The sequence below is a fragment of the Crinia signifera genome, chromosome 11, assembly GCF_055691185.1.
Source record: "Crinia signifera chromosome 11, ASM5569118v1, whole genome shotgun sequence".
NCBI classification, from domain to species: Eukaryota; Metazoa; Chordata; class Amphibia; order Anura; family Myobatrachidae; genus Crinia; species Crinia signifera.
Window position 1 is genome coordinate 3,761,456 of NC_139227.1, and position 22,824 is coordinate 3,784,279.

Genomic DNA, 22,824 nt, shown 5'->3' on the forward strand with positions numbered 1-22,824 from the left:
AGGAATTATCAGGTATAAATACCCTACGTATACATGTATAGATTGTTGAGATTTTCCTAGCTACATCTTCTGTTCTAGTTCTGCGTGTTCTCTTTTACTGTATGTTCCATATTTTAAAATGAACATAAAGCAAGAATATGATGCAACATTGTCTTACATACCTACAATGTCTTTGGAATGTTTTTGTTTCACCGTACCTTTTATTGGATGCTATTTACTGCTTTGCAAACCTATCTAATCTGAACGCCTAAAGATGACATTTAGATGCAGCTCTTGTAATTTAGTCTGGTCCATTTTTCTTTCCTTGCAGGTTTACATTGCTCCTTCCGCTGCCATATTCCATTCTCCTAACTCTCACGAGGACCCCAGCGCCAAGCTGAACAATATGCGAGTTTATGGCACAATATTTCTTACCCTGATGGCATTTGTTGTGTTTGTGGGGGTCAAGTATGTGAACAAATTTGCATCTCTCTTCCTTGCTTGTGTCATCTTATCCATCCTGTCCATCTATGCAGGTGGTATCAAATCGATTTTTGACCCACCTCGGTTTCCGTAAGTATATAATCATACAAACTGATCTGATTTCACATTGAAAAGTGGATCTAAGTAACTGTTTTGCATAGTTTTAAAATGTGTGTGTGTGTGTGTGTGTGTGTGTGTGTGTGTGTGTAAAATATAGGCGAGAAGAGTGCCTCCTTTTGTTGCATGTTTAGGATATCAGGTTTTCATTAGAAAATGGAGCATCCTGTATAGTGATATCCAACCACCTTTCAATGAGCAAATGTAATCAATCCTCAGATCACTGCAAAGTCTCCTCTCTTCTCAAGATACAGAATAACTCTGTCACCAAAAAAGCTTACCCAGGCTTTTCCTTTGATGTCATGGGATGTCCCAGTCTGTATTCAAGCTGCATTCAGTGGCTGCTCCAGAGGCGGGGTTACAGCACAGGTCAAAATTCAAATAGGGGAGCCACACCAACTGCCAGTGAGTCAGTTTGGAATGGAAGTTGGTGGCAGTTGATGCGGTTCCCCTATTTGAATTTTTAACTGTGCTGCAACCCAACCTCTGGAGAGGCCACTAATTATAATAATTTCTAATTGCCACTTAAAAAAAAAAATCCATTATGGTTTGTGTTCCCATGGGCACTAGGTTATATTCTAGTAGTTAAATCCCCCATCTGCCAATATCGCCTTATTTTTCTATTCTGTACTTTTTGACCCACTGACACATTTCCAATTCATCAATGCTTTACTATGTGATCCATACTGAATCAGGATCAATGTCATTTAGAATAAATGAATAATACACTTTATATTTTATACCATTACTAATATTAATTCTGTTTTTTTTTTTCTTTAGAATTTGTGTGCTAGGCAACAGAACCCTTTCTAGAGACCAATTTGACATCTGTGCCAAGACTGTAACAATAGACAATTTGACAGTTGCTACAAAGTTGTCAATGTTATTTTGTGGGTCATCAAATTTTTCCAGCAACTGTGATGAATATTTTCTTCATAACAATGTCAGTGAAATTTCTGGCATTCCTGGAGCCGCCAGTGGGATTTTAAGAGGTGAGAAGTAATAGACTATTACAGGTCGAGTATCCCGTATCCGAATATCCGTTATCCGAATTATTCCGAAATACGGACATTCCAGAAAGTGAAAATTTTTTTTTTTTTTTTTGCTAAAAACTCACTGGGGACATATGTAACAGCATCACTGGGGACATGATATGTAACTGGCACTATATATGTGCAAGACAATGATTGCTTGGCATTCAAATTCAGTGCTGAGATAGTACACACATTTTGTTTCATGTTTTGAAACCTTGTTTTTTGAACAATTAAAATATGTTTGTGTGTATTTTATGTGGTAATAAAATATATTTGTGTGTATATTATGTGTTTATACAGCATAAATGCAAGATACTTCAAAATATATCATTGAAATATTAAAATATTCCGAAATACGGAATAATCCGTTATCCAAAATTCTCCTGGTCCCGAGCATTTTGGATACGGGATACTCAACCTGTATAAAGTATTGAACTGTGTTGAGACAACAATCCATAGTAATCTGTAAAGGGAAACTAAATGGATAGCAAATATATTTTATCAATACATCTTTATAAATGAAATTCTATGGGTAAAATGTAATCGGATATAATTTTTAAGGTGTTATTTATTTGTGGTTAGAAACAGCCAAAATCTAGTTTGCTGGTAATCACATGTTATACAAATCATCCGTTTTGGCTTGACCAAAAAATAGTTTTGAAAACATCAAAATCACAAATATAATAGGGTGCGATTTTTCAAAGCACATCCTAAACATTACTAAAATAACCAGAAAAAGTGGCCTGGTTCTGGCAGGCAAATTTGACAGAACCATACACAGATCTGTGCACGGTTCTGTCTGTGAAACTGTTTAAAACAAAATTATTATTTTTTTAAATGGCATGAGGTCGCAGCACCCACGATATGGTTAACGATACACATTGGGCATAAGCAATATTGGTTCTTTGACGTTAATTGTTGTTAATTATTATTTATTAACAGATTGTTACATTTCACTTTACAATTGGAACAACTGCAATAGAACAAAACTGGGTAATAACAGACTTGGGGTGGTATTCAATGTTCCGCCGCTATTTCCCCTGTCTTTACCAACAGCAGTGATGCGGGATCACGGCAGAACGAGCCCGACTTTAGAAGCTGTCGGGTTCTGTTCTGATAACAGCCGTGGATTGTCGCGATACCGGCCGCAGATCGACAATCCACGGTGGTTTACGTGGACACTCCCACATTTCTACAGATCGATGGGCGGGACATTGAATCCAGCCTACCGATTTGCTGTCGGGCAAGATCTAAACGGGCCTGGATCACGGCTGTCGGAAGGGATCGACAGCCGTGATCCAGGATTGAGCACCCCCCATAGATTTAACAAAGGAAGACATTTATTTTAATTCTGTCCTTATTAGCCATATTTATCTTATTCCATCTAATCTCTGTTTGCTTAAACACGCTTTTTGGAGAACTTCTAAAGTTTTGTACCATTCTTTATGGTTCTGGATAGTAGATGTGTTTTAACATGTTCAGACTCCATTACTGAAACCGCCAAAATGCTTTTTTCATGTTCCAAGTCACCTTCAATTTTTTCCTATTCTGTTCTGTATATTAACACTTTACACTGTTTGCCTCTTTTCTGACATACACAGATAACTTGTGGAGTAATTACCTAGAAAAAGGTTCATTTCTTGAAAAATTCCAAAACTTCTCCGAAGATGTTGTGGGATCTAAGAGCAATCTTCATCTTTATGTCCTGGCAGACATCACAACCACATTTACTGTACTTGTTGGCATATTTTTCCCTTCTGTGACCGGTAAGAATTGTCAGATGATTCAAATCATTTGGAGCAGTATCCGATACCTGTCTGTATCCACCGTCTATATAAATGTGACCATTCTTATGTTTTGAGTGGATACAGTAAGTTATGATCGCTTCTTAGATAAAATAAGTGCATATCCTGGAGGTTTTACTAAGGTGAAGGGAACCTGGCAGGGAAAGAGGAAATTGTTAAGCCAAATATTGCAGAGGGGGAACTTTGCCTCTTTCTAACAGGGTTAACCCCTTCAGTGTTTTTGTTTTGGGGGGGGGGGGGCGCTCCCCACTTTGCGAGTTTTTTTATGGGGAGCGCTCCTTCAAAAAAGAAACACCACTGCCTCCCTGGGTCTGGGCAGCGCCGCTGAACTGTCAATCAGCCGCTGCCCGGACCGGCACCTCGTCCCTGTCCCCGGCAGCCAGCTTGTCATAACCCGGCGCCGGGGACTTCAATACAAAAGCTGGAGGGAAGGGGGGAGGAGGAGGAGGAGGGGGGAGAGCCTGGCAGCGCTGAAGCTGCCTGAGTTCAGTGATTGAACTCAGCAGCACTGCCCAGCTGTAAACCGTGGCAAGCCCGAGAATTTTCCGGGCTTGCCAGACTGGGCACTGAGGCACAGCCTGTAAAATTCTTGGGATTGCCACTGAAGGGGTTAAAGATGCTGTGGTTACCTGCAGGAAGCGTTATACACACAAATGCACTTGGGTTATTGGTCTAGGATGTGTGGAGCACATAAAAATGGAGGTAGTGCTCCAGGCTTTAACTACCATGCAACAGGCCCAGCCATTGCAGCGGTCCAGGAACAGAGAAACATACGGTTTTGTGCAGAGCTCAGTCAGCTCCGATAGGGTGAACATGGGCCTGCCATCATACAAAAAGATTACATGTTGAGGTGTTCCAGTTGTCATTTGAAAGGATGGTGCCTTGGGTTAGATGGCCAACAGAGGATTGGGTGGGGAAATTGGCTTTTTATATGACTGTCATATCAAGGATATGGCAGAATACCAGTCAGAGTCACCAGTGCAGATAGGGGTGACAGTACCTGAAAAGGCACAACAATGTTATGACTGGTGATTGAGGCTGGGATCCTCAGCGCTTGCCCGATTGGCCACCATGGCGAAGTTAACAAAGAGCTGATTAGAGTCTGAATGAAATCCTACTATCCGAATCTTGGAAATCCTTGTAATAGACCATTGGGAGTGGAACCTTCACTGAGAACTGCAAAGACGTGTTACAGATCAACTCCCAGTTATTTGAAGAGTTTGCAGCATTGACCGTTATTACACCATAGAAAATATGGCTCAGACAGCAGAAAATGTAGTCAGGATGAACCTCAGGCCAAAACATGGACTACAGTATATGTTTGAATAGATCACAGTATAATTCTAATAGGGGGGGGGGCTTTAAGTGTTGGTGAACTAGGGCAATTGACCAAAATGGTAGCAAGCAATGGATTGTTCAGTGGGATAAATAAACAGTCTATAATGCTTGTATTACCATGTCCACATTTGCTGGTAGCCCCGTTCTCTTCCTGCTGAATATCCTGACACAACTACAGGCAGTGTTAGGGTTGGTGGATTCAGGCAATGATGGTCACTTTGGAATACAGCACTATATTTTCCAAAAGCATGACATCTTGCCTTCCATCAGTAAAGTAAAAAAGCATTTACAAGGCACCGTGTTTGTGGGAGTAAAAACTGTGCAGCAATGACGCCAGATTCTGGCATATTTTACGTCTAGACTGCAGGACTGCAAAAAAACCCCAGTGCTTTTCCTAAAAAAAATAACCATCTCGAAGACCATGTTTAAAGTGGTCATTGAGAGTTGGGGAAACGCCTCTCCCTCTTCAACCTAATTTCCCCCTCCTTCCCTTCCCCAATTGGGCAGAGCCTGGGCCAGTGGTGGTGTTTTTGTCACCCCCCCTGCAAACTATAATGCTTTTCTTTTAAAATTTAGAGCTCACTTCCACCTCACCCTACCCCCCCCCCCCCCCCCACTAACCCCTGAGCTCAGGTCAATAAATCAGTTGCACATAATGTGCTCAACTCCTAATACTATTAACCTTGCTATCGCATATAGTAGCTAAATATCGTTCATACGATCATGTAACCATTTTATTGGCAATGTTGGTGTATTTAGTTGAAGGTTCGTTAGTATAAGTTACGATTGTATCATTGACATTATCCCACCTGAAGTTTGTGCTTAATTAGGCCCCCATCCACTAAAGAGCTATCTCACCAATTAGCTGGATCTTTTTTCCTGCGGTCCGACCAGCAGCTTCCCGTGTTCTGCAATTGCATTTTGCTACTTGAGTGTATTTTTTGCATCCGATTTTATTTTGTTTTTGTTAGCCATGTTTTATAGCAATGTATACTTCATTGGGTTTATTTTTGTTTGTTTTACACAGGTATTATGGCTGGAAGTAACAGATCTGGGGACCTGAAAGATGCTCAAAAATCAATCCCCATAGGCACTATTTTAGCTATAATCACCACTTCATTGGTCTGTATCCTACTCAGAATATCTGCGAGTGAATTATAATTATAGTAATAGGGGTTGATTACACAAAACTAAAAACTAGTGTTAAGGTCCATACACACTGGGCGACTATGCCCAGCGTGTATGGACAGCGATGATAGCGTTCATCGCTGCGGGGAAAGACACTCAGTGCATACACACTGAGTGGCTTTCCCCCTGCCCGGCGCCGATGGAGGGGGGAGGACAGCGTTGCATAGCGGAGCACTATGAAAGACACTCATGAACGGCTTTCCCGGCAATTTTTGCGGGAGCGCACAGCAGCGCTCATCGCCGAGCCATACACAGCAGCCATAAACCTGCTGTTTTGAGCGACTTTCAGCTCAGTCGCCCAGTGTGTATGGACCTTTACTGTTCTTTAAATAAAAATTTGATACACTGTACATCTGGTGCTAAATATGAGATAGATCCTGTGTGTTCAAAGTCCCTTTAGATTTATTATCAAACACCGATATAAAGCTTAGTTGCCTACTTTCTTGCTGCCAGTTCAGTGAAGAAAACTTGTGTTAGTGTTTTCTAATTTGTTTGTACTCCGTTAGTGTAGTAATACAGAAAAGCTATTCCCGAAAACCGCGAGGAACTATTTTAATCCGTTTAAAAAAAAAAAAATTCTTTACTTAACACTTCTATCAGATTTCAGCACCGTGGTACTTTTTGGTGCGTGCATCGAGGGTGTAGTTTTACGGGACAAGTAAGTCATGTTTTAATTAAGTGTTTGTACATTTTAAGTAATCATCATGATTCACCTTAAGCTGGGCATACACTATACAATTATATGTCCAATCTGTGGGTGGTTGTAATGAAAATCTGGTACTAGACTGAAACAAATGACCTAATACAGCCATTTGTTACCAAACACTGGAAAATGGTCAAGTAGTTAAACCACTGTTTTCCAGTGTTTGGGAGCAAATGGTTGATCCCATCCATTACCAGATTTTCAACCAGCCAGATTGGACAGATGATTGGCCAGATATTTGTATAGTGCATATGCAACTTTAGCAATTTTTCTGTTCTTATTTGATTTTCATTTGATTCTTTTCTTCTTTTTCTCGACTTTTCAAAAGGATTGCACTACTACTGAACATTAAAGTCTTAAGGCCCATACACACAACGATTTTCAGCTGAAAATCGGTCCAAATAGCCGTTTTGAGCAATTTGCATCTAAAAATCGATTAGTGTGTATGTGTGCTCCCGCAACATCGCTGGTTTTTCAGCCATCATCGCTAAATGTGTACGGTAGCCCGGCTGAAAGATGAAAGTCTTTCAGTCCGGCTGACAGCCCGCTCCCTCCCCCTGCAGAATCCATCAGCGACGCCTACATTAGTTACTCTCTGCTGGCGCTGAGAGTCTGCGACACGCTGTGTGTGGGCGCTGCAGGGAGAAATAGCCGGCCCGATGAGTAGGTCTGCAGCTATTTTGCTTTCGGACGGCTGTCACTTTCGCCACCCCCACCGCTCTTAAACTACCCTGTGGCAACGAGCACTTCCCTCCCCCATGGCATAGAGTGTGGAGGCCCTGGCATCTAGCATAAAGGCCCTGGCATGTAGCCTCTGGTATTGTGCAAGAAACCCCTAGCAATTAATGTGTAGGTAAGTGGCACTAATGTGGCATAATATATAATAGCCATTATGGTGTGTGGTATAATATGTAATGGGGATCACAGTGTGTGGCATAAAGTGTAATGGGCATTATAGTGTGCAAAATATTATAGCAGTAGCCTATACATGCTGACACAGGTGAATGGATTTCTCCCTACGTGCACGGCTGCAAATAAAATCATAGCCCTGCACATGGGCGTTTACCTGATTGCTGGGCTCCAAATATACGCAGCCCAGCAATCAGTTCTGAATCAGGCCCCAAGAACAGAAATGCACTGAATAAAATGCCCGTTGCTCCCACCCTTGGAATTCAAACCCCGCCCATTATGTAAATTATAATGAATGATTTTCCGCAAAGTCTTTGGCCTCCTGAAAATCTCTCACTCTTTGAGGAAAATAGCTCAGTGTGTACGCACTACTTTGTTGATAGATATATCTATAGGTCCATACACACTGGGTGACTTTGCCCAGCGTGTATGGACAACAATGATGCCAATCATCGCTGCAGATAAAGCCACTCAGTGCATACACACTGAGCAACTTTCCCCCTGCCCGGCGCTGACGGAGGGGGGGGAGGGGGGTGTTTCATAGCGGAGCGCTATGCAAACCCGTCCTGAAAGCCGCTCATCTGCTGGTATAACCAGCAGATGAACAGCTTTCCCAGCGATGATGCGGGAGCGCGCAGCAGCACTCACCGCTCATCCCCGGGCCATACACACTGAGCGGCTTTGAGCTGAAAGCCGCTCAAACCTGTTGTTTTGAGCGACTTCCAGCTCAAAGTCGCCCAGTGTGTATGGGCATTATCAGAGATTTTGGCAAAGTCTTTTGAAATGAAAATCTTCTAGTGTGTATGGGCCTTTAACATCCACATTCTCGCCACTTTGGAAACTTGTCGAATCACAATGCTTACACTGTACCTTACAATGGCGTAATCTTGCTTCATTACTTAAGTGGTGCAAGTGCTGTTTGTTTGATTTTTAGAACGTAATAAAATTTTAAGAACAAATAAAAACAGTATCAATAATATTTCTAATTTTCACATGAGACAAAAATAGGGCATACACACGGAGCGATTTTTGTCCTATTTCTAAGCAATCTAATAGATTGCTTACAAATTAAGCACAGAATACTGTGTGTATACCGCCTAGCGACCACGTGTCGCCATCACCTGACTAGATTTATACTGCACGCAGAATAAATGCTTGTTTAGGTGCGTAGACACTGGATGATGTATACACTGAAAGACATTGGTGAAAAACAATAAATCCATGAGTCTTTTAGTAATTCCATATGTAAATGACCAGAACTTTAGGTAATGACCCTCCTATTCAATTGTAAATTGTAAGTTAACTGAAATGTATTCATATAGGGGGAGATGAGCTCAATGATTGTATTGTTAACAATTTTCAAATATATGTCTTGTATGTTCATGAGTTTATTTACTTACATATGTAATAGAAATGCAAATGTAATTAATTTTGTTTTCTATACCATTCACTCTGTTACTTGAGCAAACTTTTAAAAATGTACATTAAATGGTTTTTATGATGCAATGCTTCAATAAAAATATATGTAGACATTGATGACCAATTTCCCTTGAACTTCCCCAGTGTCCTGGACAAAGAAGTGATGCATACACACTGAACAATTTGACGAAAGATGAATGATCTAGCTAAGTTTATAGGCTTTTTCTCAAAGATAATCCAAATTTAGCTTCCTGCTCAGTTGACAAACAACCATGATGAACAACCGGCGGGTACACACATCATCGTTCGTCTTTCGTAGCATGCACATTGGAAGATATTATGACCAATATCGTTTAGAAGGGCCAAAATTAACTATATTGGTCAAAAAAAATTGTACAGTGTGTATGCACCTTTAGGTTGCCCGTATTGTCACTGGATAACACTGGTCCACACACATCACATGTGCCCCAGCGGTGTGTGCTGAGCGTTCTGTGCTAACCGCTACATTGCTTAGCACGAGGCTGAAGAGATTGGCAATTTATAGCCACTAATCTGAAATAACAAAAAACACTTATGGAAACAAATACTTTGTGTGTTTTACCTGGAGTAAAAATAAAAAATGTCAGTGTACAGATGCAGCGCCTCTCTCTCAGCGCTGGGGATCGCCAGATTCCCTGCGTTGTTGAAGACGCGCTCCATCTGATGGGGAAGTGCGATCACCTCACATGCATCAACACGGTGGCAGGAAATGCTTTCCCTGCCCATCTCCGCTTCAGGGAGACAGGCAGGGTTAGAAGGGGGTGCGGGGAGCCACGGGAGGCAGTGGAGGTCTCTGATGGAACGGGCTGCGCGAGCCCCCTTCTGTCTGCTGGCGGGTCCTGGCCGTTGGTGATAGAATTGCCAGGACCCGCAACAAAGAGTTCCATCTGTACATGCAACGCTTGTTCTAAAGATCTATCAAATTATGTGCAAATAATTATTTTATGTGGATGTTTTCGTTTATGGGTTAATTACCATACAGACTTACTAATGTATAACTCGTAGTGTCATTGTCTGTCAGTCAGTCTATTTATAATAATTGTAATGTTTTCACTTTCAGTTCTTATACATGTTTTAGTTTGGTAACTAATTATCTCTTTATAGGTTTGGTGAGGCCGTGAACAAGAATTTGGTGGTTGGGACCCTTTCGTGGCCTTCTCCATGGGTCATAGTTATTGGCTCTTTCTTTTCTACTTGTGGAGCCGGGTTGCAGAGTCTGACTGGAGCGCCTCGATTGCTGCAAGCAATTGCTAAGGATAATATAGTCCCATTTCTGCGAGTGAGTGAGCTGTGGGGGGCGTTATGGTTCCATTGACTATTTTGGTACTTGTTTCTTATCACGGCCACAATCGCGGGCATCGTGTGCCTTAACTTTAAGGCACACGATGCCCGCGATTTCCTTTGAAAAAAACAGTACTCGGGTACATCGCGTCGGTCGTGTGCCTTAAGAAGGCACACGACGCGACCGACGCGATGCCCACGATTTCCCCATAGGCTTCAATGTTAAAATATTTTAACATTGAAGCCTATGCGCGCCCGACGCAATGCCCCCGATTTCTCCATAGGCTTCAATATTAAAATATTTAACATTGAAGCCTATGCGATGGACCCGATTTGTCCATAGGCTTCAATGTTAAATTATTTTAACATTGAAACTGAGTCCATTTAACATAGTAAAAAATGGGAAAAGGCAGAATAAGGGCCATTTCTCATTGGCTATGGCCCCGTCATGTGTGTAAAAAATAATGGCCCCCCATTGTGGCCGCCACCCCCACGATTAACGCGAACCCGAAGCGTGGCGAGCGGCGGCGGTGCGCGTTCTCCGACCTTTTCATTCCCCTACTATCCATGTCGGTGTGGAGTTGAGAATAGATTAGTGTGGCGAGCGCAGCGAGGCGAGCGCACGCTGATACGTGTGAAGCCCGCGAGGGGACGCAGGGATCTGTGAAGGTATCAGCGTCCACTCGCGGGGCTCGCCACGCTTCGGGCTCGGTGGCTCGCTGCGCTCGCCACACTAATCTATTCTCAACTCCACGCCGACGTGGATAGTAGGGGAATGAAAAGGTCGGATGACGCGCACCGCCGCCCCTCGCGGGCTCGCTGCGCTCGCCACGCTTCGGGTTCGCGTCAATCGTGGGGGTGGCGGCCACAATGGGGGGGCCATTATTTTTTACACACATGACGGGGCCATACCCAATGAGAAATGGCCCATATTGGCCCTTTTACCATTTTTTACTATGTTAAATGGACTCAGTTCCAATGTTACAAAAATTTAACATTGAAGCCTATGGACACGATGGACCCGATTTCTTCATAGGCTTCAATGTTAAAATAATTTAACATTGAAGCCTATGGACAGTATGTACCCGATTTCTCCATAGGCTTCAATGTTAAATTATTTTAACATTGAAGCCTATGGAGAAATCGGGTACATCGCGTCGGTCGCGTCGTGTGCGTTTTGGTATGCACCCGACGCGACCGACGCGATTTTTTCCGACACGACCACCACGATAGAAATCGTGGTGGCCGTGCTAGGAAACAAGTACCACTATTTTCCTTGAAAGTGGTGGTGAAAATCAAAACCCTAATATTGTTTTATTTTACAATCAATGTGTAGACCCTGTGGGTGCAATTTAATAGGATGAGAGATTCAGAAAGAAATTGATAAGAAATCTCCATTATTTTTTTTTAAACGGCAATCATTTACACTGCAAAACCAGTTTGATTGAACCAGTGCAAATGATTGCCGCTTTAAAAATACTGGAGATTTATGACCAAATCTCTCATCCTATTAAATTTCACTCCCTATCTTTTATAAGCAGGGATCTGGAATTGGAGCTTGCGGGGGCTCCATCTGTAGCTCCTATTCTAGCCACCATGGCCCGCCATCCATCGGTAGGGGGCGCGCACACACGAGAGGCTCATGCCCCTTTCTTACGGAGCTCCCCTTTGGTCCTCGCCGCCGGTCCCCGTCAGTCACTGCCACCCCCCCTTCCCGGCACCCTTCCTAACCCTGCTGCCCGGCCACCAACTGACTGAGACGCGCGTGCGTCTCAGCCTAATGGAGTCGCTCTCCGCCAGCAGGGACATTCTGGCGAGTGCCGGCAGTGAGAGGGGCTCCAGCTGTATTCTTTAACTGTAATGTTTCACCTTTGTTTGCGTGGAACCAACAATATACAGTAATCTGTATACAGTATTTGAATGAATCCATTTAAAGAAGTCTGGTCAGCACTAAAACAAAGAACACTCTTTATTTTTACATTTACAGTGACAAAAACCGTGATTTACATTGGTAAACTAGATGACATTAACCGGTACTTGTGAGTTATCCGGGCGCCCGATTTTTTGATTGTATGCCTTAAGTTAAGGCATACAATCAGATGCGATGCGATGCGATATCGCATCGCATCGCATGCGACCATCGGATGCGATGACCCGATTTTTCCATAGGAATCAATGTTAAAATGATTCCTATGGAAAAAGGGGTCCTTTTCATACCCCTACTATCCAAGTGGGCATGGAGTTGGATATAAACCTGTGGCGAGCGTAGCGAGCCACCGAGCCCGAAGCGTGGCGAGCGAACGGTATTCCGTGTCCCCTCGCGGGGCTCGCTACGCTCGCCACGCTTCGGGCTCGGTGGCTCGCTACGCTCGCCACAGGTTTATATCCAACTCCATGCCCACTTGGATAGTAGGGGTATGAAAAGGACCCCTTTTTCCCATTGAATTCCATGTTAAAATGGACTCAGTCCATTTTAACATTGATTCCTATGGAAAAATCGGGTCATCGCATCGCATCGCATCCGATGGTCGCATGTGATGCGATGCGATGTCCCGATCCGACCCGATTTTGAAATCGGGCGCCCGGATAACTCACAAGTACCCATTAACCCCTTACCGCCGCAGCCTGTTTTTGCCTTCCTGACAGAGCCCTTTTTTTCAAATCTGACATGTATCACTTTATGTGGGGATAACTTTTTATTGCTTTTACTTATCCCAGTGATTTTTGAGATTGTTTTCTCATGACACATTGTACTTTAAGTTAGTGGTAAATTTTGGTCGATTCAGTCTGTGTTTATTTGTGAAAAATACCAAAATGTCGTAAAAAAATGGAAAATTTAGCGATTTGCAAAATGTTAAATTTTCTGCTTGTGAGACAAATAATCATACCACTCAAAATAGTTAATAACTAACAAAGACCATATGTCTACTTTATGTTGCCATCATTATTTCAACCTCCTTTTAATTTTTTTGGACACTAGGAGGCTTAAAATATGAATAGCAAATTCTCACATTTTCAAGAAAATTTCAAACACTGATTTTTTTAGGGACCAGTTCAGTTCTGATGTGACTTTGAGGGACTTGTATGTGAGACACCCCCATAAATGATGCCATTTCAAAAACTGCACCCCTCACAGTATTCAAAACAGCATTTTGGAAGTTTGTTAACCCTTTAGGTCAGGGGTGGCCAAAGCGTCGATCGCGATCGACTGGTGGACCGCAGGCCTGTCCCCAGTCGATCGCGATGCCGAGCAGGCAGCTGTCGGGAGGCTGAAGCGCAGGTGTCCTTCCCCATGTCATGTAGGAGGATCCATACTATAATAAATACACTGACACTGGCAGGATCGAGTGCCAAATCATCACAGAACTACTGAATACTATCTATTTTAACCTGTTCATGTTGGTGCTCGTCCTCCCGGTGAGTGTGACTGGTGCTCTCTGCTCTCACAGGCTCTCTGCAGCACGTACGGAGAGATGAAGCCGGCACAGGAGACACACTGCACCGGAGCTGAAGCGCAGGTGTCAGACCCCTGTGTCAGATGCTGCGGCTTGCTGCAAATACAGAGGGACGAGGCACAGGAGACACACTGCACCGGGGACACACAGCCAAAAGGGGTCTGACACACTGCACCGGAGCTGAAGCGCAGGTGTCAGACCCCTGTGTCAGATGCTGCGGCTTGCTGCACGTACGGAGAGATGAAGCCGGCACAGGAGACACACTGCACCGGAGCTGAAGCGCAGGTGTCAGACCCCTGTGTCAGATGCTGCGGCTTGCTAAACGTACAGAGGGACGAGGCCGGCACAGGAGACACACTGCATCGGGGACACACAGCCAAAAGGGGTCTGACACCTGCGCTTCAGCTCCGGTGCAGTGTGTCTCCTGTGCCGGCCTCATCTCTCCGTACGTGCTGCAGAGAGCCTGTGAGAGCAGAGAGCACCAGTCACACTCACCGGGAGGACGAGCACCAACATGAACAGGTTAAAATAGATAGTATTCAGTAGTTCTGTGATGATTTGGCACTCGATCCTGCCAGTGTCAGTGTATTTATTATAGTATGGATCCTCCTACATGTGCGGTTTCAGTGCTTCAGCGGCGCTTAGCTCATCACTAACAGGGGAAGGACACCTGCGCCCCAACCCAAAATTGCCTACTCTACCATAAAAATAAAGTACCTTTTAATAGTGGAGGGGTCAGCTATGTTGGCGACAGGATTAGAATTAAAGGGGTTAACTGTGTCTTTGACAGCACTGGCAGGAGAGGGGTTAACAGTGTCGGGATACAAGAACCAATCAGACGCTGTGGTCTCTCCTGCCCTGTAAAAGCTTTGTTCTGGGGAAATGGGGAGGGGCCATTCAGTTCCACTCTGCACTAAACGGGCTGTGATTGGTTCACAGCCTGCCTGTAAGGGAGGGAGACATTCTATTGGTTGGGCTAGGAAGCAACTGTACCTCCGTCACCCTTACTGCCCGCCATTTGCTGTGAACACTGACACACAGCAGTCGTGTTAAGTGAGCTCTCTGTGCAGTGTAGGAATATATCTAAAATAGTGAGAAAATCTGGGCGTCCTAAGTATTCTGAGCCTGTTCGCTTTCATTATCTGAAAAATCCATCCAGGGATCTGGGTGCGTCCTAAGTATTCTGAGCCTGTTAGCTGGCATTATCTGAAAAATCCATCCAGGGATCTGGGTGCGTCCTAAGTATTCTGGGCCTGTTAGCTGGCGTTATCTGAAAAATCCATCCAGGGATCTGGGTGCGTCCTAAGTATTCTGGGCCTGTTAACTAGCGTTATCTGAAAAATCCATCCAGGGATCTGGGTGCGTCCTAAGTATTCTGGGCCTGTTAGCTGGCGTTATCTGAAAAATCCATCCAGGGATCTGGGTGCGTCCCAATTATTCTCTGCCTGCTAGCTTGCGTTATCTGAAAAATCCATCCAGGGATCTGGGTGCGTCCTAAGTATTCTGGGCCTGTTAGCTGGCGTTATCTGAAAAATCCATCCAGGGATCTGGGTGCGTCCCAATTATTCTGAGCCTGCTAGCTTGCGTTATCTGAAAAATCCATCCAGGGATCTGGGTGCGTCCCAATTATTCTGAGCCTGTTAGCTGGTGTTATCTGAAAAATCCATCCAGGGATCTGGGTGCGTCCCAATTATTCTGAGCCTGTTAGCTGGCGTTATCTGAAAAATCCATCCAGGGATCTGGGTGCGTCCCAATTATTCTCTGCCTGCTAGCTTGCGTTATCTGAAAAATCCATCCAGGGATCTGGGTGCGTCCTAAGTATTCTGGGCCTGTTAGCTGGCGTTATCTGAAAAATCCATCCAGGGATCTGGGTGCGTCCTAATTTTTCTGAGCCTGCTAGCTTGCATTATCTGAAAAATCCATCCAGGGATCTGGGTGCGTCCCAATTATTCTGAGCCTGCTAGCTTGCGTTATCTGAAAAATCCATCCAGGGATCTGGGTGCGTCCTAAGTATTCTGAGCCTGTTAGCTGGCGTTATCTGAAAAATCCATCCAGGGATCTGGGTGCGTCCCAATTATTCTGAGCCTGCTAGCTTGCATTATCTGAAAAATCCATCCAGGGATCTGGGTGCGTCCTAAGTATTCTGGGCCTGTTAGCTGGCGTTATCTGAAAAATCCATCCAGGGATCTGGGTGCGTCCCAATTATTCTGAGCCTGCTAGCTTGCGTTATCTGAAAAATCCATCCAGGGATCTGGGTGCGTCCCAATTATTCTGAGCCTGTTAGCTGGTGTTATCTGAAAAATCCATCCAGGGATCTGGGTGCGTCCCAATTATTCTCTGCCTGCTAGCTTGTGTTATCTGAAAAATCCATCCAGGGATCTGGGTGCGTCCTAAGTATTCTGGGCCTGTTAGCTGGCGTTATCTGAAAAATCCATCCAGGGATCTGGGTGCGTCCCAATTATTCTGAGCCTGCTAGCTTGCATTATCTGAAAAATCCATCCAGGGATCTGGGTGCGTCCCAATTATTCTCTGCCTGCTAGCTTGCGTTATCTGAAAAATCCATCCAGGGATCTGGGTGCGTCCCAATTATTCTGAGCCTGTTAGCTGGTGTTATCTGAAAAATCCATCCAGGGATCTGGGTGCGTCCCAATTATTCTGAGCCTGTTAGCTGGCGTTATCTGAAAAATCCATCCAGGGATCTGGGTGCGTCCCAATTATTCTCTGCCTGCTAGCTTGCGTTATCTGAAAAATCCATCCAGGGATCTGGGTGCGTCCTAATTTTTCTGAGCCTGCTAGCTTGCATTATCTGAAAAATCCATCCAGGGATCTGGGTGCGTCCCAATTATTCTGAGCCTGCTAGCTTGCGTTATCTGAAAAATCCATCCAGGGATCTGGGTGCGTCCCAATTATTCTGAGCCTGCTAGCTTGCATTATCTGAAAAATCCATCCAGGGATCTGGGTGCGTCCTAAGTATTCTGGGCCTGTTAGCTGGCGTTATCTGAAAAATCCATCCAGGGATCTGGGTGCGTCCCAATTATTCTGAGCCTGCTAGCTTGCGTTATCTGAAAAATCCATCCAGGGATCTGGGTGCGTCCCAATTATTCTGAGCCTGTTAGCTGGTGTTATCTGAAAAATCCATCCAGGGATCTGGGTGCGTCCTAATTTCTCTGAGCCTCCTGGCTAGTATTATCTAAAAAATCCAGGGATCTGGATGCTCTAAAATCGTTCTGGTCCTGCTGGCTTTTATTTCTCTAAAAACACAGGTGTACCCTGTTGGATTCATTCTAAAATACATTTTTATATTTAATTTGTGTTTTAGCATACTTGCTGAGCATGAGTGTTTCTAAAAGGCCCAAAACGTACCATTTTCATGAAAAATGGGAACATGATTTTTTTTTTACAATGTTTAAAGACAAATGCATATGTTTAATATGCCATGCTAAGGTTGCTTTGGCGAAGAAGGGGAATTTACAGAGACATTACTCAAGTCTGCATCAAAAATATGATGAAGACTTTCTGCCTAACAGTGAACTAAGGAAGATTAAAGTGAAATCCCTGAAAACTCATTTAGGAGCGCAACAGCTCACATTCACAAAACCTATTGTGCAGTCCCAGGCTGCAGCTGAAGCATCTTTCCGTATAACAAATATTTTAGTGAAACACAAGAAACCTTTCCAGGATAGTGAAATGTTGAAGGAAGCTTTCCTTAGTGCTGGAAGTGTTTTATTTGAAACATTTAAAAATAAAGATGACATCTTGAAAGCAATTAGAGATATGCCACTATCTCGTCAAACTACAGTGAGACGAGTAGAGGGAATTGGCAATGACTTACAGAGGCAAGTGAGAAAACACATCAGTAACTGTTGTTACTTTTCCTTGCAGTTTGATGAATCCACGGATATAGTGGATACTTCACAATTAATTGTGTTTATAAGAATGGTTTTTCCTGATATGAGTAGTATGGAGGAGTTTTTAACTCTCATCCCTATGAAGGGAAAAACTAGAGGTGAAGACATTTACCAAGGCTTTCTGAATTTTGCCAAGGAAAATAATCTTCCTCTTAGCAAACTAGTGTGCATTGCCACAGATGGAGCCCCAGCCATGGTTGGCAAGAATAATGGGTTTCTTGGACTATGTAAAAAAAATGAGGATTTTCCTGATTTTACAAGAATCCATTGTGTTATACATCAGAATGCACTGTGTGCTAAAGTTTTAAACATGGATGATGTTATGGACATTGCAATGAAAATTGTAAACTCAGTTCGGGCAAGGAGTTTACGAAGACGACTTTTCCGTACTCTACTGGAGGAAAGTGAGGCTGAATATGAAGACCTGCTGTTGTATAATGATGTAAGATGGCTTAGTCGGGGGCAGTTCTTAGAACGATTCCAGTCCTTGTTGCCTGAAATAACGGAGTTCTTGGAATCACTTGGAGAAAGTCCATCTCAGCTGCATGATTCATCATGGTTGCTACAGCTAGCTTTTCTAACCGATTTAACCAGTCACTGCAATGCATTTAACCTTGAACTTCAGGGCAAGGATAAAAATATTATCCAATTAATAAGTTCAACAAATGCTTTTAAATCAAAATTGCAGTTTTTAAAGTCACAGCTTTCAAAGGGAATTTTGAGGAATTTTCCCAGTTTTGAGAAAATGATAGACAAGAATCCCAAGAGCAGCAGCACATATGATACATTCTGTGCTGAGATCCAAAATCTTTGGGAAGAACTAGAGAGGCGATTTCAGGACATTAAGCAGCTTGAACCTATCCTAGCCTTCATGTCATTTCCATTTGCTGATGTTGACATTGCTGACATTTCTGGTAATATCTCCTCTATGTTCAATCTGAATACATCAAATGTAGAGGAAGAAATATTAAAACTGCAATCTGATATCCCTTTGAAAGCAAGAGCTTCTGATAATAATTTTTGGAAACTACTCAGTGCAGAACTGTATCCATGCTTGAGATCAGTAGCTCTTCATTTGACGGCATTTTTTGGGTCAACCTACCTTTGTGAATCTGCTTTTTCACAAATGAAAATAATTAAATCAAGATATAGAAGTCGTATGACTGATGAGCATTTAAAATACTGCCTTCATATGTGCCTAACTAGCTTGGAACCGTCGTTTAGGGAGTTAACACAAGACATGCAGCCTCATGCAACAACTTCACATTGCCAATAATTTTATGTGTAAAACACCCTTTCATTAGAGCCTAAAATGAATGTTTTGTTTGTTTATGTATCGCATTATGATTGTTTACTATGGTAGATCCCAAAAGATTTTTTACATTTACAGTAGATCCCCAAGTCCGAAAGTGTGGCCACCCCTGCTTTAGGTGTTTCACAGGAATTAAAACAAAGTGTAGGTGAAATTTCAAAATTTCATTTTTTTTAGCAGATTTCCAATTTTAATAGATTTAAATAGATTTGATACAACTGGGCTGTGCAAACAAACAAGGGGCACAAACCACTACCCCCAAGCAATCAAATACACTTCCTGCTATTCTACCACTAGGAGCAATAATAGAGAGGTCAGACTGGAGGAAAAATGTGCAGGAAGCTCTGATGAAATACACCCTCCCCATACAGCTTCAGGCAGTAATCCATGAAGTGATCAGGAAGGAAGGAGGGAGAGAGAGGGAGGCAAAGGAAGGAGAGGAGGGGTCCTAGTCTGAAATAGCTCAACATTACAGGCAGAAGGGTTTCCCAAATATATTAAGGTTGAGGGGATATAATATATAGCACCACGCCTCATGATAGCGGTAGATCACACATACAGTAGTGCTTCCCTACAGTCAGACAGAGAGAGAGGCATGACAGGCCAAATTCTGCGCCCCGCTACCTGGACCGAGCAGCTCTCACCATGAAATCACAGGCAAAGTTGTCCTCTCCGCTCTGGTCCCGGCTGTGCATGTTCTGCACAGAAAACGCTGCAATTGGCTGTTCACATTTGAACAGCCAATCGCAGCGATCGCCGATAGGGGGGGCATCGCTGCCCCCCCTGGGCAATGAGGGAAGATGTCTGCTGTCAGGGACAGCAGCCATCTCCCCTCTGTCACCGCGTCTATAGACGCGGTGACACTTTAAATGCATGACGTACATTTATGCCATGCGTCGGGAAGTACATCCCGACCATGACGTAAATGTACGTCAAATGTCGGGAAGGGGTTAATAATTGATATATACAGTGTGCAAACCTGCTATATTGTTACAGTAAACGTCTGACATTTGAATTACGGTGATAGAAAATGCTTTTTGCAGGGTTCTTCTGGACTAAAAGGAATGTGTCCAAGCTCTGCCAACATTTTATACAATTGAATTTTAAATATTTGTTTGGGGGGGAAAAAATCAGTGATTAAAGACAAGAGAAAGAAATGTTTTAATGCAGAATAGTTCGATGAAACCCTGCAACACTTCTGTTCATGTAATTTACATGCAGTCCATTGGTATGAACAAGTGATAACACCAGCAAATGTATTTCTTTGCTCATTATTCCTCTTGTTCATATTAAGGGGGGTATGCAATCCTCCGCTTCTATATCCTACGGGGGAAATGGCAGCGGGGCCCCAATCATTGCTGTCTTTACCGACAGCATTGAAGAGGGTCGACACCACTAGGTCGACATGGAACTAGGTTGACATGGGTCTAGGTCCACAGGACATTAGGTCGACACAAGCATTATATCGACAGTCAAAAGGTCGACATAGGGGTTTTTCCCAGTTTTTTTGACCCGAATGTCCACACAGTCGACATGGACACAGTTTCAAGGGCACTGCATCCCCTCGCATCACTCGCAATGCTTCGGGCGCGCCCTAGTGGATGGTAGGACATGAAATACCGCCTGTCGGCACATTGGCTCAAGAAAAAGTGCAAAACCCCATGTTGACCTTTTGACTGTCGAACTTGCCCATGTTGACCTAATGCTTGTGTCAACCTAATGACCTGTCGACCTAGATTCATGTTGACCTTGACCCATGTCATCCTAAACTCATGTCGACCTTGTTGCATGTCGACCTAGTGGTGTCGACCCAATGCTTGTTGACCTAGTAGACCTAATGACCGTATCCCCGCAGAACCAGCCCGACTTTTAAAAGTTGTTCTGCCGGTAACAACCGTGTATTGTTGCAATCCTGGCCGCAGATGAACAATCCACAGCCGTTTATGCTGACACGCCCCCTTTTTGCCTATCGGCAGGCGGGACATTGAATCCTACCTGCAGATATGCTGTTGGGCAAAACGCAAATGGGCCAATGTCATGGCTGTCGGGAGGGATTGACAGCCGTGACCCGGGATTGTGTACCCCCCTCAATCTGTTGTGTGTAAGATTATCTCTAATTAAAGGTCTTACTTTGTATGTGTGTTTGGCTACGGTTAAAACACGTTTTGTAACAGAAGTGCAGCTGATGAAATAGGCTGGGGGTACTTGTGTATTATAGCGGCGCCCCCGATGTGTTATCTGGCTGGGTTATCAGATTTTGAAGCAAACCTCAGAACTATCACGCTAGTAAAATATTTGGTGGTGCTGCTAATGTTACTCTGCCAGCACCTGCGTGCCCGCTGAGTGGGCATCGCATATAACAAGCTATGATTTACAAGTACAAGGAAATATTTCATTGGTTTTAGTGATCATTGGGCAATTTCACTTGTTATAGATTGTAAACTGTGACACCTGATCTAGTCCTAAATAATTGAATAATGTGTAATAAACGTTTTTTGGACAGGTATTTGGACATGGTAAAGCAAACGGTGAGCCAACCTGGGCTCTCCTCCTCACAGCTTTGATTGCTGAGCTGGGAATTCTCATCGCCTCCTTGGACATGGTAGCACCCATCTTGTCAATGTAAGAATTTGCATGTACTGTATGATAGCTGCAATGTTGTCGTATTCATTTATAAGCATCTATGACACTGTACAGTGGCTAATGCTCAGCATTACGGTACATGTCCTGCATCTGCAACAAGGTACACCATGATCTGGGACAATGTACAGTACTTAACAGGGGAATTGTCACATTGTGAATGTAGCTGTATACTGGACATGCAGTGGCTTGTGGGATGGCCAGTGTTTAGCATAAGGTACATGCAGTGTATACAGTGGCTAGTGGGATGGCCAGTGCTTAGCATACTGTACATGCAGTGTATACAGTGGCTAGTGGGATGGCCAGTGCTTTGCATACTGTACATGCAGTGTATGCAGTGGCTAGTGGGATGGCCAGTGCTTAGCATACTGTACATTCAGTGTATACAGTGGGATGGTCAGTACTTGGCTTACTGTACATTCAGTGTATACAGTGGGATGGTCAGTACTTGGCTTACTGTACATTCAGTGTATACAGTGGGATGGTCAGTACTTGGCTGCAGGCCAAGCAGGCAGACTGTAGCAGTGTGTCAAACAACAGCGCATCAACCAGAATTCAGGGTGCCTTGGTTCCCCTACCTGCCATCTCCATGCTCTAGGCCCAGTGGAGAAATATGTTTGTGGGTTTCAGCATATAATAGTAGTGGTTAATTATGCCACCAGATACCGGCAGGCCGTGCCTTTACTTAATATCAAGTCTAGCAGTATTGCCGAAGCACTAATCTTATGGAACCAGTTGGGAATACTAAGAGAGGTTCTGTCGGACCACCGTTCCTCTTTTCCTCCAAAGTAATGAAGGATCTGTGTCTTCTGTTAGGGGTGGATCATATTACTACATCAGTTTACCATCCACAGACAGATAGCCTGATGGCAGTGTCTCAGGAAAAGCAGGATTGGGACCTCTTCTACTATATTTGATGTTTGCGGTTCAATATATGGAATGTGGAAGACAGCCCAGTGGAGTTTTAGACTTGATAAAAGAAAGATGGGAGAAACAGTCACCCCAAGAGTCTAACATTGTTCAGCTTGTGGCACAACTATGACTGGTTAAGGCAAATTGGGCCAATTATGAACAAGCACATGAAAAGGGCTTATCAGCTGCAAAAACGTAATAATGACGATACTGCAACTGATCCTTCAAGCCATAAAGTAAAGTACTGCTTCTTGTGCCAACCACTCAGAATAAAATGTATGTTCAGTGGCATGGACATTACG

General features: G+C 43.7%; 1 protein-coding gene across 2 annotated transcripts in view; it reads left to right on the top strand.

Moving 5' to 3' along the window:
• Positions 1-22,824, top strand: part of SLC12A4 (solute carrier family 12 member 4) — a 104,968-nt gene that overhangs the window by 48,069 nt on the left and 34,075 nt on the right. For both annotated transcript variants that reach the window (XM_083164792.1, XM_083164793.1), the window contains 7 exons: positions 311-552; positions 1,360-1,571; positions 3,215-3,379; positions 5,784-5,882; positions 6,545-6,602; positions 10,119-10,293; positions 21,474-21,592. In XM_083164792.1, coding sequence (XP_083020918.1) covers positions 311-552; positions 1,360-1,571; positions 3,215-3,379; positions 5,784-5,882; positions 6,545-6,602; positions 10,119-10,293; positions 21,474-21,592 — 1,070 coding nt within the window. The remainder of the gene's footprint in view (positions 1-310; positions 553-1,359; positions 1,572-3,214; positions 3,380-5,783; positions 5,883-6,544; positions 6,603-10,118; positions 10,294-21,473; positions 21,593-22,824) is intronic.